The 15052-nt window shown below is 33.3% G+C and overlaps 1 protein-coding gene across 1 annotated transcript in view; it reads right to left on the bottom strand.

The window, feature by feature from the left end:
* VEGFC (vascular endothelial growth factor C) overlaps positions 1-15052 on the bottom strand; it is a 119662-nt gene that overhangs the window by 40808 nt on the left and 63802 nt on the right. The window contains exons 2-3 of the mRNA XM_004464961.5: positions 1743-1956; positions 134-324 (exon numbers count right to left, since the gene is read on the bottom strand). Coding sequence (XP_004465018.1) covers positions 134-324; positions 1743-1956 — 405 coding nt within the window. The remainder of the gene's footprint in view (positions 1-133; positions 325-1742; positions 1957-15052) is intronic.

The following is a 15052-nucleotide window of genomic DNA, read 5'->3' as shown; positions in this document are numbered from 1 at the left end:
CATTCCCCAAAGACAATATCAGAAACTCTGAACGGAGCTGCTTTACTTTTAAGGGTTCAGGAGTTTAAGCAAATTATTTGCACAGTTAAAGATTCTGATGGGGAGGGCTCAGGGGGAAAGGTGCAATACCTACCGTCTTGCTGAGGAAACTTGTGCTGGTGTTCATGCACTGTAGCCCCTCACTGTTGCAGCAGCCCCCACATCTGTAGACGGACACACATGGAGGTTTAAAGAAGGTGTTTGTTGCTGCTCCAAACTCCTTCCCCACATCTATACACACCTCACGTGGCATGCATTGAGTCTTTCTCCACTCATTATCAATACCTGTCGAGTCACAGGGAAGTCCATAAGTTACATGAGAAGCCACCAAGGGGGAAAAAAGCCCACAGCAGTTGGGCGTCACTCACACTTGATTTTAGATTTTAGAATGACACAAAACATACAACTTGAATGAAATTGACAGGACACTGAAGTTGACAGGATACTAAATTGTTCTGTGACTGGGAATACGATAGAATATTTAATAGAGCTGCTCAGGATGTTTTCCAATAAAAACTCATTCCTATACGTAACAAGCTAAATTAGGATTACAGTTTTTATTTTTTAATATCCCACAGCACTTACATTTGGTTTTCCTGATTAAGAAAGTGCATTTAATACACGAATGTTGGTAAGCCTACAGAGATAGAGACACACTTTTTTATACTATTTTTTTGTGGCCCAAAGGAGGCACAAGTAAACAACATGGTAGTCTTTTTAATTTTTAACTGAGGTGGAAATGAGAGGATGGCTATGAATTGGATTTTTTAATTGGACTCTATTCAAAAATCATTTTCAGGCACCCTTCTTGGCAACTTAGAGTAATATCCTGGTTGTAAGGATATTTTCCATCAGCTGGGCCTTGAATCCTGGGCTAACTCTTTTCAGGAGAGTCAGATTTTTCTATTCCTCTTATGTTTTCTCTTTGAATTCTGTTTACAATGAATTAGTGATTAAACTATAATACTTTCAAATCCTTAAATATGGCATTACAATGTTCTAGTTTACTTCTATCATATATGCACTAAAATAAAAATCTTTGGAGAAAAAAAAAGGTCGTAAATTATTGATTATTCAGTCATGAAGCCATTTTGATTGTTCTTGTTCTCAAAATACTTTGCAAACTTAAAACCTATATAGGGATTAATATGCAACAATGGAAGGTATTCAGTTTTTTAAAGTAGTCCACCAATGTACACTACGCCATTTTATTTAACATCATAATCGTTTGTGAGGCCTTCTGCTAGATATCTCAGCAGATACAAAAGTTCCAGTTTCCAAATCAGATATTTACAAAGCAACAAACAAAAGGAGCATCTGAAAAAAAAAGTGGTTTGCATTTGTTTTGGCAGAAACGAAACACTTCTAAATCCAAATGGGAAGGAAAATATTTGTAAATTATTTTGTAAAATACAGAATATTTAAATGATTAAACACCTAATACCACCTCAATTAAGAAAATAAACTTATGTTGATATCCATGCACACTGTTATCTTTATATTTCAAGAAATCATGTTAATACCCAAAGTGAAATTTTAAAATGTTCTATTTTTAAAGTAATGCTTTACTTTCTGCTTAGGTGAAAAACAGGAACATGTATATATTCAGTGGTACAAATGCCGAAATTAAAGCACTGGGCCAATGACTTCCACTGGTTTGATATATAAGGTTTATTACACATTTTTTTTCCCCCTGTACTTACTTTTTAAGATCTCTGCGTTATAATGTGCTGCAGCAAATTTTTGATTCTGTTCTCTCTGTGTGTTGAGATCGGGCTGTTCTTTATTATGTTGCCTGTTTCCGTCCCTTAATTGACACTTGAACATTCTCCAGTATTCTGGATAGAGAATTGTCATGAGCTCATCCACACTGGACACAGACCGCAACTGCTCCTCCAAATCCTTGTCTGCATGAGCCTGTTAAAGAGACACGCAAGATCAACTATTTATCAGATTAAGGAATTTGGAAACAGATGCACTAAAAACCCTTCATGTTTCCTACCATGTATGCAATATTCCCCGACAAATATAGTGTTAATTACTCCTGAATTACTGAACTTTTCTTTGTATCATTATAGTCATATTTAGATTTACATAACCAATACTGGAATTAAAATATATACTTAGTTTTGAAGAGAAACCAATTTGAAATATATTTTAAGATATTTTTAAAAGTAGCTTATCTGTATTTTCATTGTCGTATTACATAACTGGCAAATTTACAAGCTTGAAAATTGAATCAAGCATATAGTATCATCCAATATAAATAAAATGAAACCAACATCCATTCTAAGGCTTTCTTTTTAGTGTCAGCATCAATAAAACATAATTAAGTTGGATGCTTGAAATAAAAGTAGGAGCTGTAGTTTCACGTATGCTATTTTAGAAAAAATCATCACAAGAAGAATGGTATTTCAACAGTATCAGAGTTAAGTTTTATATTTTGGCAGAACCCCCCAGTATTACCAAAAAAAAAAAAACCCTTTTTGATCAGTAAGATTTATGCTGCTATGAAAAAGATATTAAAAGATTTAGAAAACACTACATCTTTTTATAAATGGTTAGCTATACATATAAATTAACCCAATTTTCCAAGTTTATACAAGTAGTTACCATACCTAAGGAAAAAAAGGCCATTTTTTTAAAGTTATAATATAAATACATGGAAAAAATAGAACATTTTTTAGCCTTACCTATCTGAATAGCAAAATAAACCATATTTTTTGTGATATTCCTAACTTTTAAGTCAAAATAAATACGTAAATACTCTGGCCACATTGTCAAAGTTTAGCATGAATAAGACTCATTGGAGATCTGTGAAAATGAAGGTAACTGTCCCTCACCTACCACAGATACTAAGATGAGAATCAAGAATCTGCATTCCACGCATCTAGAAAAAGACCTTGGCCAAAAGGCAGAACTATTAAATACAAATGAGTTTTTATGGCTAAGAGTTTTCAAGTAAGTCTGGAGGTGTTTCCAGAGGTTCTGCTTATGCACATCTCAGCAGGATCTCATGGACTGCCACAGTAAAAAGCACCTGAAACGGGAGGAGTCCCGACGACTCTGGAGACCTCCCAACAGTATGAGCAGGGCAGACAAGCTCAGAAATTCACACCCTGTCAGGGGGCCTCACTGTGGAGTTTATGTTCCCCAATATAACAGACTTAGACTCATTAATAGTTTCCCTACACATGGCTCTTTGCCCCTTTTATTTGAACTTATAATTAGCACTGTACTTGTTAAATATATGTCCCAGAGACTTCAATATTTGGTCTGTTAATGCACCGGTTGAGCCCTGAATCTCAGCAGAGTTACAGCATCTACTCTAGTTCACCGGACTCACCGAGGACAACTAACAAGGAGGTGATGATGGACAAAGCCCATCCCAAGGAAGAGAGTCTCTGCAACTGCAAATAAGATAGCTCCATCCATCTGCCCCATGGGATCTAAGCTCCCTCTCTATTAGAAACAGAATGGGCATCACCATCCCAGAGTCTTCAAAATTGGAGAATGAACAATGGACTAAAGTAGACTTATTATTATTATAGCAATGGAAGAACTTGTATCATTGACATAAAGGCAGGGGCCACCAGAGGTTCTGAAGGGAGGGAGAGGGAAGAATAGGTGCTACATGGGGACATATTGGGGACATTGGAATTGTCCTGCATGACACTCCCCTGCAGATACAGGCCATTAAACATTTTGTCATAGCCCATAAAATTGCACAGGGGAGAGTATAAACTATAATGTAAACTATAATACATGGTTAGTAGCAATGTTTCAATCTGTGTTCATCAATTGTAATAAATGTACCACAATAATGAAAGATGTTGTTAACATGGGAAAGAGTGGGAGGGAGAGGTGGTGGGACATACAGGAACTCCCTATTTCTTTTTAATTTAACATTTACGTAATCTAAAGCTTCTTTTTTTTTTAAAAAAAAAAGGAATAAATTAAGCACCAGAGATTTCAAATGAGTATCCAAATTTCCAAACAAGCATAAAGCCAACCCAGCAATGCTGACTTAAAAAAAAAAAAAAATCTGCATTCTAATAGGTTATAGTATATCTTTACTGATTTTTGAGGTACAAAATTATTTTTATCTTAAAAATTGAAATATTTAACTGAAAATCTTGCCATTATTTTTAATAATCCAAATTATTGTGATGCAGGTGATTTTTGTACTACATTTTGAGAAATACACTCGAATGTGGTTTTCTTATACTATTACAGGTCCTTTTTAAAAAGGCAGTAGATTATGAAACATATTTCTTCCTATAAGTTAATGAAATTGAGTATGATTGGGTTTTCCCCTTCCCCACCATTTGCTATGTTATTTGAGTACATCATAATCCCTTTGGATCTGAGCTACAAAACTACAGATATCAATTCATTCCTTCTGGAGTATATGGAATAATTCTGATAAATCATATAATCTGATAAATCGTATATAAATTAAAATTTTGTTGACTAAATGGAGGTTGGAGTTGACAGGAGAGAGATCTTGTGTTAAAAGAAGGTGACAAAATCTCCTTGTATGGTTTTCCAATTAAATGTTTATTAAATACCTGTTCTAAGGAAAATCTCCCATATGGCCCAAAACTCAAGAAACAAATATGTTCTGGAATCTGAAATGGATTCTGGAAGAAGAGATTTATATAAAAGTTCACAGTTATGTTTGTGGACAGTACTGCCTAAAGTAAAACGTCACAAATAGTTTTTGTATGCCTCTGTTTGAGTAACCCTACAATTCAAGAAGTAACGTGGGACTAAGAGTGGTTGGAGGCTCCCTGCAACTCTTTCCCAATGGTTCAGCTGAGACTAAGTCAAGTTGTGATCTAAGCTGAAAACACCAATGCTCCCAGTTTCAGAACAAGCAGTGTTCACCCTACCAAGAGTAGATGCAATACTGCATTGTGATATGACATAATCGAAGATACACATTAAACTATTAAGAAAAAGGATGGTGGTGAAAAGGACCTTTCAAGTAAGTATTATTTGAATTTTTAAGGCAAACACATTACTTCTCAACTTTAAAATTTAGAAATGAATAAAATCCTTTAACTATAACAATCTTTTATTTTTAAGGAAAGCACTAAGTTCCTTAATAGATCAAAAGAAGAAAAACATAAGCATAAAATTCACAATAGAGAAAGCACCATATAAAAACATGAAAAACTGGTAGAATATAAAAGTTATATTTATACTCTATGGCTGAAGAAAAAAGACTTTCTAGGGATCCATCTATATGGCAGAAAACACTGTAAACAATATAAAAAACAAACAATAAAGTAGGAAAACTAATATCAATATACATGGCAGGTAAGCTAGGAACTAATGTTCTTAAAATATTATGTGAACATGTTAATGAGAAAAAATAAACAGGTACTTCAATAGAAATATGGGCAAAAAACTTGAACATTCACAAAGAATAAATATAATTAGCATATATTTGATAATGGCAGAAGTAAAGGAAACTATAATTCCTTTCAGTCCTGGTGGTTGTATAAATTTATACAACAGTTCAAGGAAATTTTTGTACTACAGGTTAAAAACCTTGAAAGTGTGCTCCATTTTGAAACACGAAATTCCCTTTGGAGTTAAATTTCCTATCCAACATAAAATTCTGCAAAGATAGGATTACAAATTCGTTGTGGGGCTCTCTAGAATAGTGACTATTAAAATCAACCTGTGCAAGCAATAATAAAGAACTGATTAAATAACATGGTACAAACAGAAATGAGTACAGAAAATAATGTAATGTCACTCTAAAATGATGATACAGATGTATGATTTTGACCTACAAAGAGGTTCATAATAAAGTCTATGAAAAAGGTAAACAATTTATACACAGTATGTTTGTATATATACGAACACAGGGTTTACATACAATCTTTTCACAAAAAATTTATGTGTAAATATATATGTAACATACCTGTGTATCTATAGTCTTAAAGAGTAAAACATATAAAGCAAATAATAATAGCTATCTTCCCTAAGTAGTAGGTTAGGTTAGGTTCTTGTGTCAACTCGGCCAGGTAATTGTGCCCAGTTGCTTGGTCAAGCAAGCACTGGACCAACTGCAATACAAGGGCATTTATGGACTTGAGTCACCATTGACTTTACTGCAGTGGTAGATCATAGATAGCTGATTACTGTCATATCATTCAGGGAGATTGCCATCAGCAAGAGTGACACTTTATCCAATCAGTTGAATGCCTTAAAAGGGGAAGTGATTCCAGCATTGAGTGAGAATTTCCCAGCTCGTCTTTGGACAGCCAGCATCTCCCAGAACTTGTCAAGAACCTTCACTGGACTTTCATTGGAGCTCCTGGTTGCAGCCTGCCTGTGGAACCTGGACTTATGCATCCCATGAGAGACTCTTATAGACTCGTATACTATTGACAGATATCTAGAGAACCCTAATAGAGTAGGATTATAGGTAATTATCATGCTCTTCTTTATAGATATCCATATTTTAAATTTGAATAATGAACACATTCAACATTTAAAAATAATTATAAAAATTTAAAATAATCATTTTAAAGTATATTGGCATCAATATTATTAGCTGTCATTTCAGATATTTGTTTACTTAATTGTTCTTATTTCTGCATAGAGCATGCTTTTTATAAATTATTTAATTTATAACAATCATTGGGAAAAGCATGGACTATCACAGACAAAATGGTATATAAATGGCTTAAAGACTGTGCAATTAATTCACTTATTCCCAATAGAATGTAATTATTATGTTTGTGTAGAATAAACACAAGCTTCAGTGTCAAAAGAAACAGATTCTCTCCTGAGCACAGACCTTATTAATTGGGTGACATTAGATAATCACTTAATCTCTTTCATTCCCATCTTACTTTGCAAAATAGAAATAATATTAGCTTCAGAGAAATTTTGAGATGATTTGAATATGCATTTGATATACAACTCTTGTAGTCTGGAGTGGGATTACTAGTCATTATAACATCCTTAGGGAACAAATGCACAGTACAAAGATTATTTTAAGAGAAATTGAAAATTTCAGACCACTTTGAGCTGTAATTCTGAGTACTCTACCCATTCTGGTGGAATATTTCCATAGGAGCTCTCTCTGCTGCTTTTTTGCTCTAAGTGAGCAGCAATCTAGGAATTGGGAATTACAAGATAACTGATGAGTCTCTTCTGTGAATCACAATAAGGCCAAAATCCTGAGGATAGATTCTACCAGTCAACCATCAAAAATTCACACACATATTCTACTTTTGAAGAATTTGAGGCTATCCCAGTAACCTAGAATGTTTCTGTGCCAGGAACACACCTAAATCGTTCAAGTGGAAATGCTATGCAAATGAAACTCAAGTTCTTTCTCAACACCTCTTCAAGTCTCTGTGTTCACTAATGTTTCCTAGAATGTTTAGGTCATTTGCTTAAATACATATTCCTTTTATTTTCCAAAGGGATTTGATATAGCTTAAAACAGAAAATGCCCTACAAATCTATATTTGACTGTAATTAAAGCTCACAGAGGAAAGAGAAACAAGCCCTTGGAAAGGAGGAACCCAGGAAGCCTGAACCCTTGCAGACGTTGGCAGCCATCTTGCTCTCGTGAAAATAGACTTTGGTGAGGGAAGTAAGTTATGCTTTACAGCCTGGTATCTGTAAGTTCCTACTCCAAATAAATACCCTTTATAAAAACCAACCGATTTCTGGTATTGTGTACCAGCACCCTTTTGGCTGACTAATACAGGTGTCGTAATGGAGAAGGCTTTGGATTTGAGACACTATCCAATGCACAATTATAAAGTTCAATTTAAAAATCAGTCTTTAGACATGTCTTAGACAATATTCATGTATATGGAAAAAAATTCAAAGGCTGTGTTACAGGTTATTTTAGTTTCTGTTCTGTGGAAAGCATAAAGCATTCTAACAAAGGATTTCGTGCGATTTTTTTTTTTTTGCATCGAAGCTATTGATTGCTAAATGTCTGATCATGATACTGAACAATTGTGTTTTTAAATTTTAAAAAAATCATGGAATTTCCTATACTTTTGATGTAAAATTTAAGTACTCTAAAGCTTCTTTAAAAATAAAGGAAAAAATAGTATAATGGGAAATCAGTCTTTGGTAGGGAAGCGTAAGTAAAGAAAGTGGTCCAGTAATGCCTGTATCTTTCTGAGGTACAGAAATTTGTAAGTGATTTATATAACCTTAGCAAATCATTTTACCTAATGTTTCAGTGAAGGTGTCAGAGTCAGGATTCTTTCACCCTCAGGTCACCCATCATCCAAGTCTACACCAACCTGATGTGTCACAGATAGGTAACCCTGGAAGCAGATATTTAAATTTTAGTTTAATATTGGAAGTTTTAATTTTTACTTTGCCCTGTGAATTTCCTTGTAAATGTTGAAAATAATGTGGTAATTTAGAATTAACTCTTAAAAAATATGTTATTGATAGTTCAATTTATTTATTTTAAAAAAAAGTCACTTGCTGGTTTGTCCTATATGTGACAAATGAAAAATTGAATATTTTCTTGAGAAAAATCTAGAGGTAAGTTGGCTCTCATAAATCACTTTAAATATTCACTTTAAATCATGTATTTTTACTTAGCTTTCTAAATTAATGATGAAGTAGACAATTACTTAATTATTTCTCCATAATCACCATAATGGAAAATAAAGATACTCAATGTACACTGATTTCTTCCACTGAACACTGAAAAGTCCTTGCTCAGATCTCTCTCTGGAATGGAATCCTCATCGACTCCACTTTATTTCCTTGTACAAGGACAAAATGATCTCAGAAATATTAATACCTGTCTTTTTCCAGACATACTTGCAAAAATAACATCAACTAGTTGAAGTCAACCATAAAGAATACAATTATTTACCATATAATAAGAAAAAGCCATGGAACTAAAACTGATCACATAGATTTAGCAGTAGGGCAGTGGTTTTCATCTAGGGTCACTTTGGCCCCTCCAGGGACATTTAGCAATGTCTGAAGATATTTTCGGCTGTCACAACTTGGTGGAGGTATTCTACGGGCTCTAGTGAGAAGAGACCAGGAATGCTACAATGTACAGAATAGGTGCCTAGATATAAAGAATTGTCTGGTCCAACCTGTCATTAGTGCTGCTATTGAGAAACCCCAAGGCTGACCAATTTTGTCAGAGAGAATAATTTACTGTATAGGTCATTCACTACCTTCTTAAGGACATGCCAGAAAGTTGAAAATTTGTAAAATCCCTAGAGACATCAGAATGAATGAGTGAATGAATCTAAAATATCACTAGCAGCTGGACTCAGTCATTGAAATAGTCTTAGGAAGATTTATTTATTGACAGTTTATGACAGTATTTTTCTTTTTACATAGGAATTTCCCGAAAGCATTCTACCAATAAAAAGAGAAAATAAAAATAAGAAAAAGTGTTCCTTTTTTCATAATGAAAAGAGAATGTAGCAATTTAAACCCAGTCTTCCTGTGTAAATAAATACAAAATATTTCATTATTATTTTCCTTCGGTTGCTTATATATTTTTTCTTGCTGATGAATTCAACTAGCTTCAAAGACAAGTTTTAATTATTGTTTAAAAAACATTTACTTGGGAAATTTTTGAAATTAAAAAACGAAGTGGGTTATTAGAATTATTTCTTATTAAAAGTTATTTTCTTTATAAAGACCAATTTATGTTAATGCAATTTAATACTGGAAGTAATATTAATAATAATAATGCTATTTCAAAATATACTTTTAATTAATGTATAAAATTTATACAGAAAATTGAATAAATCATAATTATACATTTTGAGAAATATGTACAAATTGAACAAATCCTTGTAGTCATATCCAGATCGAGATACAAAACATGCATCACATCACAGAAGCCTTCTTTGCTCTCCCTTCTATTCATAACTCTCCACCAAATGTAACCGAGCATTATTCTGATTTCTACCAACAGTATCAGTTTTTAAATTTTCTTTTGTATTTTATATAAAAGGACCCCTGTAATAAGTAGACATAATCTTTTGTATTTGGATTCTTTTTCTCAACATTATGTTTGTGAGATTCATCCTTGCATGAAACAGGTTTCCATTGGGTAAACTACTACAAGTTATGTTTTTTGATTAACACTCTCATGCGTCTTTGTTGGAAAGTAGAATTGATGACTCATGAAGTATGCTTATAATCAAGTTTATAGAAATGACCAAACAATTTTCCAAAGTGATTATACCAAATTACACTTCTAAGGGTCAAATATAAGAGCTCCCTTGCTCCACATCTTTGACCACTAGTGCTGTCAGTTTTTACATTGCAGTCATTCTGATGTGTGTGTGATAATATCTCATTGGGGTTTTAATGTGTACGCTCTTGATGACTGATGAGTTTGAACACTTTTTCATGATTTGGGGGCATGGGGTTACCTTCCCTATTAAGAATGTCTATTCATTTTGGTTGGCTTTTTTCTTTTTTAATTTGTAGGAGTTGTTAACATGTTCTTAAATAAGTCCTTTGTTGAATAAATATATTGCAAGTATCTTCTTCTATAGCTTGTATTTTTACCTCTCAGTGGCATTTTTGGAGGAACAGAAGTTCTTCATATTAATGAAGTAAGATTATTTTCTTTATGGTTAATGTTTTTTTTTTTAATATCCTTTTAAAAATCTTGACTTACTCCAAGGTCATGAAGACATATGCATCCTGTTATCTTCTAGAAGATTTATTATTTTACTTTTCACATCTGGACCTATACTTAGAATTAATTTTTGAGTATGATGTAAGGTAAGGGGCAAGATTCTATTTTTCTCAAATCTAATTTAATCAGCACCATTTATTGAAAAGCCCATTCTTTCCCCAGTGCACTACCCTGACACATTGGCTGCAAATCACATGGCCGTATGTGTTGGGTCTGTTTCTGGACTTTTGGAATCTTTCCACTGGATTTTATGTCTGCCCTCATGCCAGTATCATACAACAATAGTTTTATAATTAAATTTTGGTAGTAAGCATGTTATTTGATTTATTCCCTGCGACCCCAAAGTTTAATAATATCTATCACTAACACATAAAAATTGTTTACAATATCTTCTCTTTCTCCTATGACTAGTTTCAATGATGGCTTTTATTTGAAATAAACTTTATGGCCTTAAATAATGTATGGAAATTACATAGCCTTGTGGCTTTTATATATCAGGCATTCAATTATACCTATAGTTCATAGTGATAATAGCAATGAACATGTGTGCAATTATTATTTTAAGGGATATTCATTAAACTATAGAATAGGTTTAATTCTCAAAGCATATTATAATGTTAAGTATCATTCCCTTAAACCTATGCTCTTTGTGAAATCTCAATTTCCTCAAACAAATGATTACATTATTTAAAACCACATACATATACTTGCAGGGATACATTTCTAACAAAATTTCTGGCTGAATTCTGAGTTTTTCAAGAGAGCACAGGTTTAGAAGAACCACACGTCTGGCACAATATATTAAAAGCATGTGTTTTGGTCACAGATATACCTGAATATGAGTCTTAGTTTCTCCACCTTTGTGTGGGTCACATGCAAGTCTCATTTCCTCACCTGAAATATTACAGTTGCTGCAATGACTAAACGAGCTGGCATGAAATAAGGTATGCAAACAGCCCTGCACTTGCTATAGTAAGTATTTATTAGTGTAGGGAATGATAATAATAATACCCCAATCCTTTGATTCCCTATTTACAAAATGTAATAAAATTTACCTTGCAAAGCTGATCTGTGTGTTAATCAGATAATATTTGTAAAGCACAGAGGAAAGAAGGCTGGGACACTAGATATCAATCTGAATCTAATCAAATATTTTAAATAAATAGCATATGACTTTATGTCTTTCAGAAAATATTTATTGAATGACTGCGATGTGCCAAGGACTATTCTAGGCATGCTATTTGTAAACAAAGCCTTTATTTTAAGGGGGTTTGAATACTTGATGTTACATATATTATTTTGCAAGGTAAGAATATTAATTATCAGCTCTTTTAGTTTGATCTTTCCAAAGAATTTGCAAGTTTTAGGGCACACCTGCTTTATACATCGCAATTAATTTCAGATGAATTTATTATTGCTATGTGCTTCTGTGCCTAAAGAATTCCACACTAGTTACTAAAGTGGCAGGGAGGAGAATATGTTGCTATGAAACAATGTTGAGTAAAACAAAGTTGAATTATTTAACCAGAAGCACTGTGTCTGAAAACACAAAACTTTCAGTTTGCATTTTTACTGGAGTCGTTAAATTTCTGTCTATATTTATAGCCTATATTAAGTATTTATTTTAGTTTAGTGAAAGCATTTATACTTGCTTAATTCTTTGGTACTGATTCTGGCCCATCATTGCGCTCTAGTTCTAGAAGGCTGTGTATGTGTTTGAGTATGAGTGACAGACGTGGAAATGGGTGCTTAGAGTAAACTGAGGATATACACTCAGTATATAAGCAAGCTGGAACAATGACTAGAGATTACCACTATGTCTAATTCATCATTAAGGGTGTGAAAAGTATCTCTTAGTCAGCTTTGGGAAAACCACTTACTTTAGGGAAACCACAAATACTCCCTTATCAGGCAAGTTACTCCTAAACCTCTAATTACATATTTTAGGAACAACTCTGTTCAACCCATTGCCAAGTTTAAAGGTTGTTTTATGGAATGATCATATGACAATATGTTTCTCAATTACCTACTATTCAGAAACTTAAATTAACAATGATTTCCTCTATGCAATTCACCTTTTATACAATTTTCAGCAGGGTATATCATTACAAATGATATCGTGGTAGGTGTGCATTAATAAGAATTATTCCATATTTAAAGAAAACAAAATTTCACACTCATAGAATTTTTAAAAACATTTGGATGGCTTGAGATAACAAGTATTTTCTATAACTACCCTGGACAAATTTTCTTAGTTCTAACAGATCACAATGAAATCAAATGAGCATTGTGTTGAGGACTCAATTTACTTCTTTTTATAAAAATACTTCTTATCTACTTGTTCTGAGAAGGACTCAAATTATTTCTTTTTACATAAATTCTTCTTATCTAGTTGTTCTGAGAAGTATGTGGATAAATAAAAGTCCTTATTTAATAAGAGAAGATATCATTCATATCACAATACTGAAATTTTCAACCATACTCCATAACCTAAAGCTAAGATTTCCACTTACCAAAAGTGTAACACGGAGTCAAATTTTAATTTAATTTTAAAATCTGACCCACAAAAGTCAGAGCTAAACATTTACGTTCTACAATACTCCCTTACAAATTAGCAGAATTCATGCTAAAAGTGTCACAAGAGGAAACTATCAATTTAACAGATACAAATACAATCCAAACATTTAATTATCTTCAATTTCTGACTTCAGTTAGCTTCCTGGCCTGAAAAATATAGTTGAAGAATTAGCCAGCCCAATTTTCTTATAATTCAATGGTGGTAAAATTCAATATTTTATATTTATCAATATGGGTACATTTTGGTATGGTCAGTGTAGCTACTGAAATGTATTTTCGTTTTTTGATAAATGGATAATGGATTAGTGTTCTTTATTTATCCACCCCCCCTCAAAAAAAAGAAATGAATTTCATTTATTTCATAAATATTCTGAAAAAAACATTTTTATCTCTGTTGTTACTCATCACACAAATTAAGCAAAAATAGGACTTGATATAAATTTATAAGCTCTCATGCTTATAATAAAGTCAGGATCAAAAGATCTATTCTGAAAATATCCAGTTAACTTTAGAGAGAGAGAGAAAGAGAGATAGAGCTGCTTCACAGAGATAGAACAAAAATGTTAAGGTATATCTGGGCTCATCTCAAAATCACCAGTGGAAAAACAAACCAAATCAAATCTATATGATAATACAATAAATATTTATTAGATGCAATTAGATGCAAGAACCTCTTCTAGGTACTTTGAGGGGCACAGGAATAAATCAGAAATTAATACTTCTTTCAAGAGGGAGATAAGACGTACACGCTACATAGGATAGTAGCAGGTATACCAAAGGAAGAACAGAAAAGTTCTTTGGGAGTTTTGAGGCAGTGACTATTTGCAGCTGTGGTATTCAATTCAGGGAAAACTCCTTGAAGAAGCTCATTCCAGAGCTTGCCGCAGTGGACAAACTCACCACATATTTCGTAAAGAAATTAGATGTTAAAAGCAACTTAACTTATCTATAGCCAATTTTTTCTTCCACCTTTCGGGAAAATAACAAATGCTTCTCCCCGTCTTCTTAAACACCAGTCTCTTTACAGGGGCTTGTGCAGAAATTTATGCTTTTAATTACTGCCCTATCTCCTAGGCTTCTTCCCTTTTCTTCCTTTCTCAAATGTAATGTTCCTATTACCATACAAGTTTACTGCTCTCCTAAATTTAAAAAAAAAAAAAAAATACTTTAAGCAAGCAGACAGAAAAATACCAACCTGTAGAAGAAAAACTTTCCTTTAAGTTCATACGCCTATTGACCTAATACCATTTTCCTGCTCTCCTTTTCAAAACTCTTCTATTTCTCTTGCCAGTCACTTGTCAACACTCCAGCCATTTTTAGTTTACGAGTTTACTCCATGGGAACTAGTTCCAACAAATTGAACGTGGGCTCTTTACTCCTCATACTTGACTGCCAATCTCTGACCACCCTGCCATTCTATTAAAATCGTGCCATGTGCCCCTTGACCATTTCTTCTGCTAGTCCTCTTGCCTTGGTGTTTATTATTAACAGTAACCTTTGCTAACTTTTCTTTTACCTCACCCTCACCCTAAAGTTTTTAGTTCTCATGGTTAAGAAATGGTTTCCCTTACATTTGGCTTACACTCCTTTTTCAGGACTCTCATCTATTTCCTTTCTCCAAAGACAGTCTTTATCTAAGAACTAAAATGTGTATATCCAACTCTAGAGTACCTCCCATTAGATTTATCAAGATCTCATCATGTCTAAAACTGAATTATGAATTTCCTCTCCAAATCCATTTTC

This window comes from Dasypus novemcinctus, chromosome 1, assembly GCF_030445035.2.
Source record: "Dasypus novemcinctus isolate mDasNov1 chromosome 1, mDasNov1.1.hap2, whole genome shotgun sequence".
Classification (NCBI taxonomy): Eukaryota; Metazoa; Chordata; class Mammalia; order Cingulata; family Dasypodidae; genus Dasypus; species Dasypus novemcinctus.
Note: the sequence above shows the minus strand (reverse complement) of the source record. Positions and strands in the feature narration are given on the sequence as shown.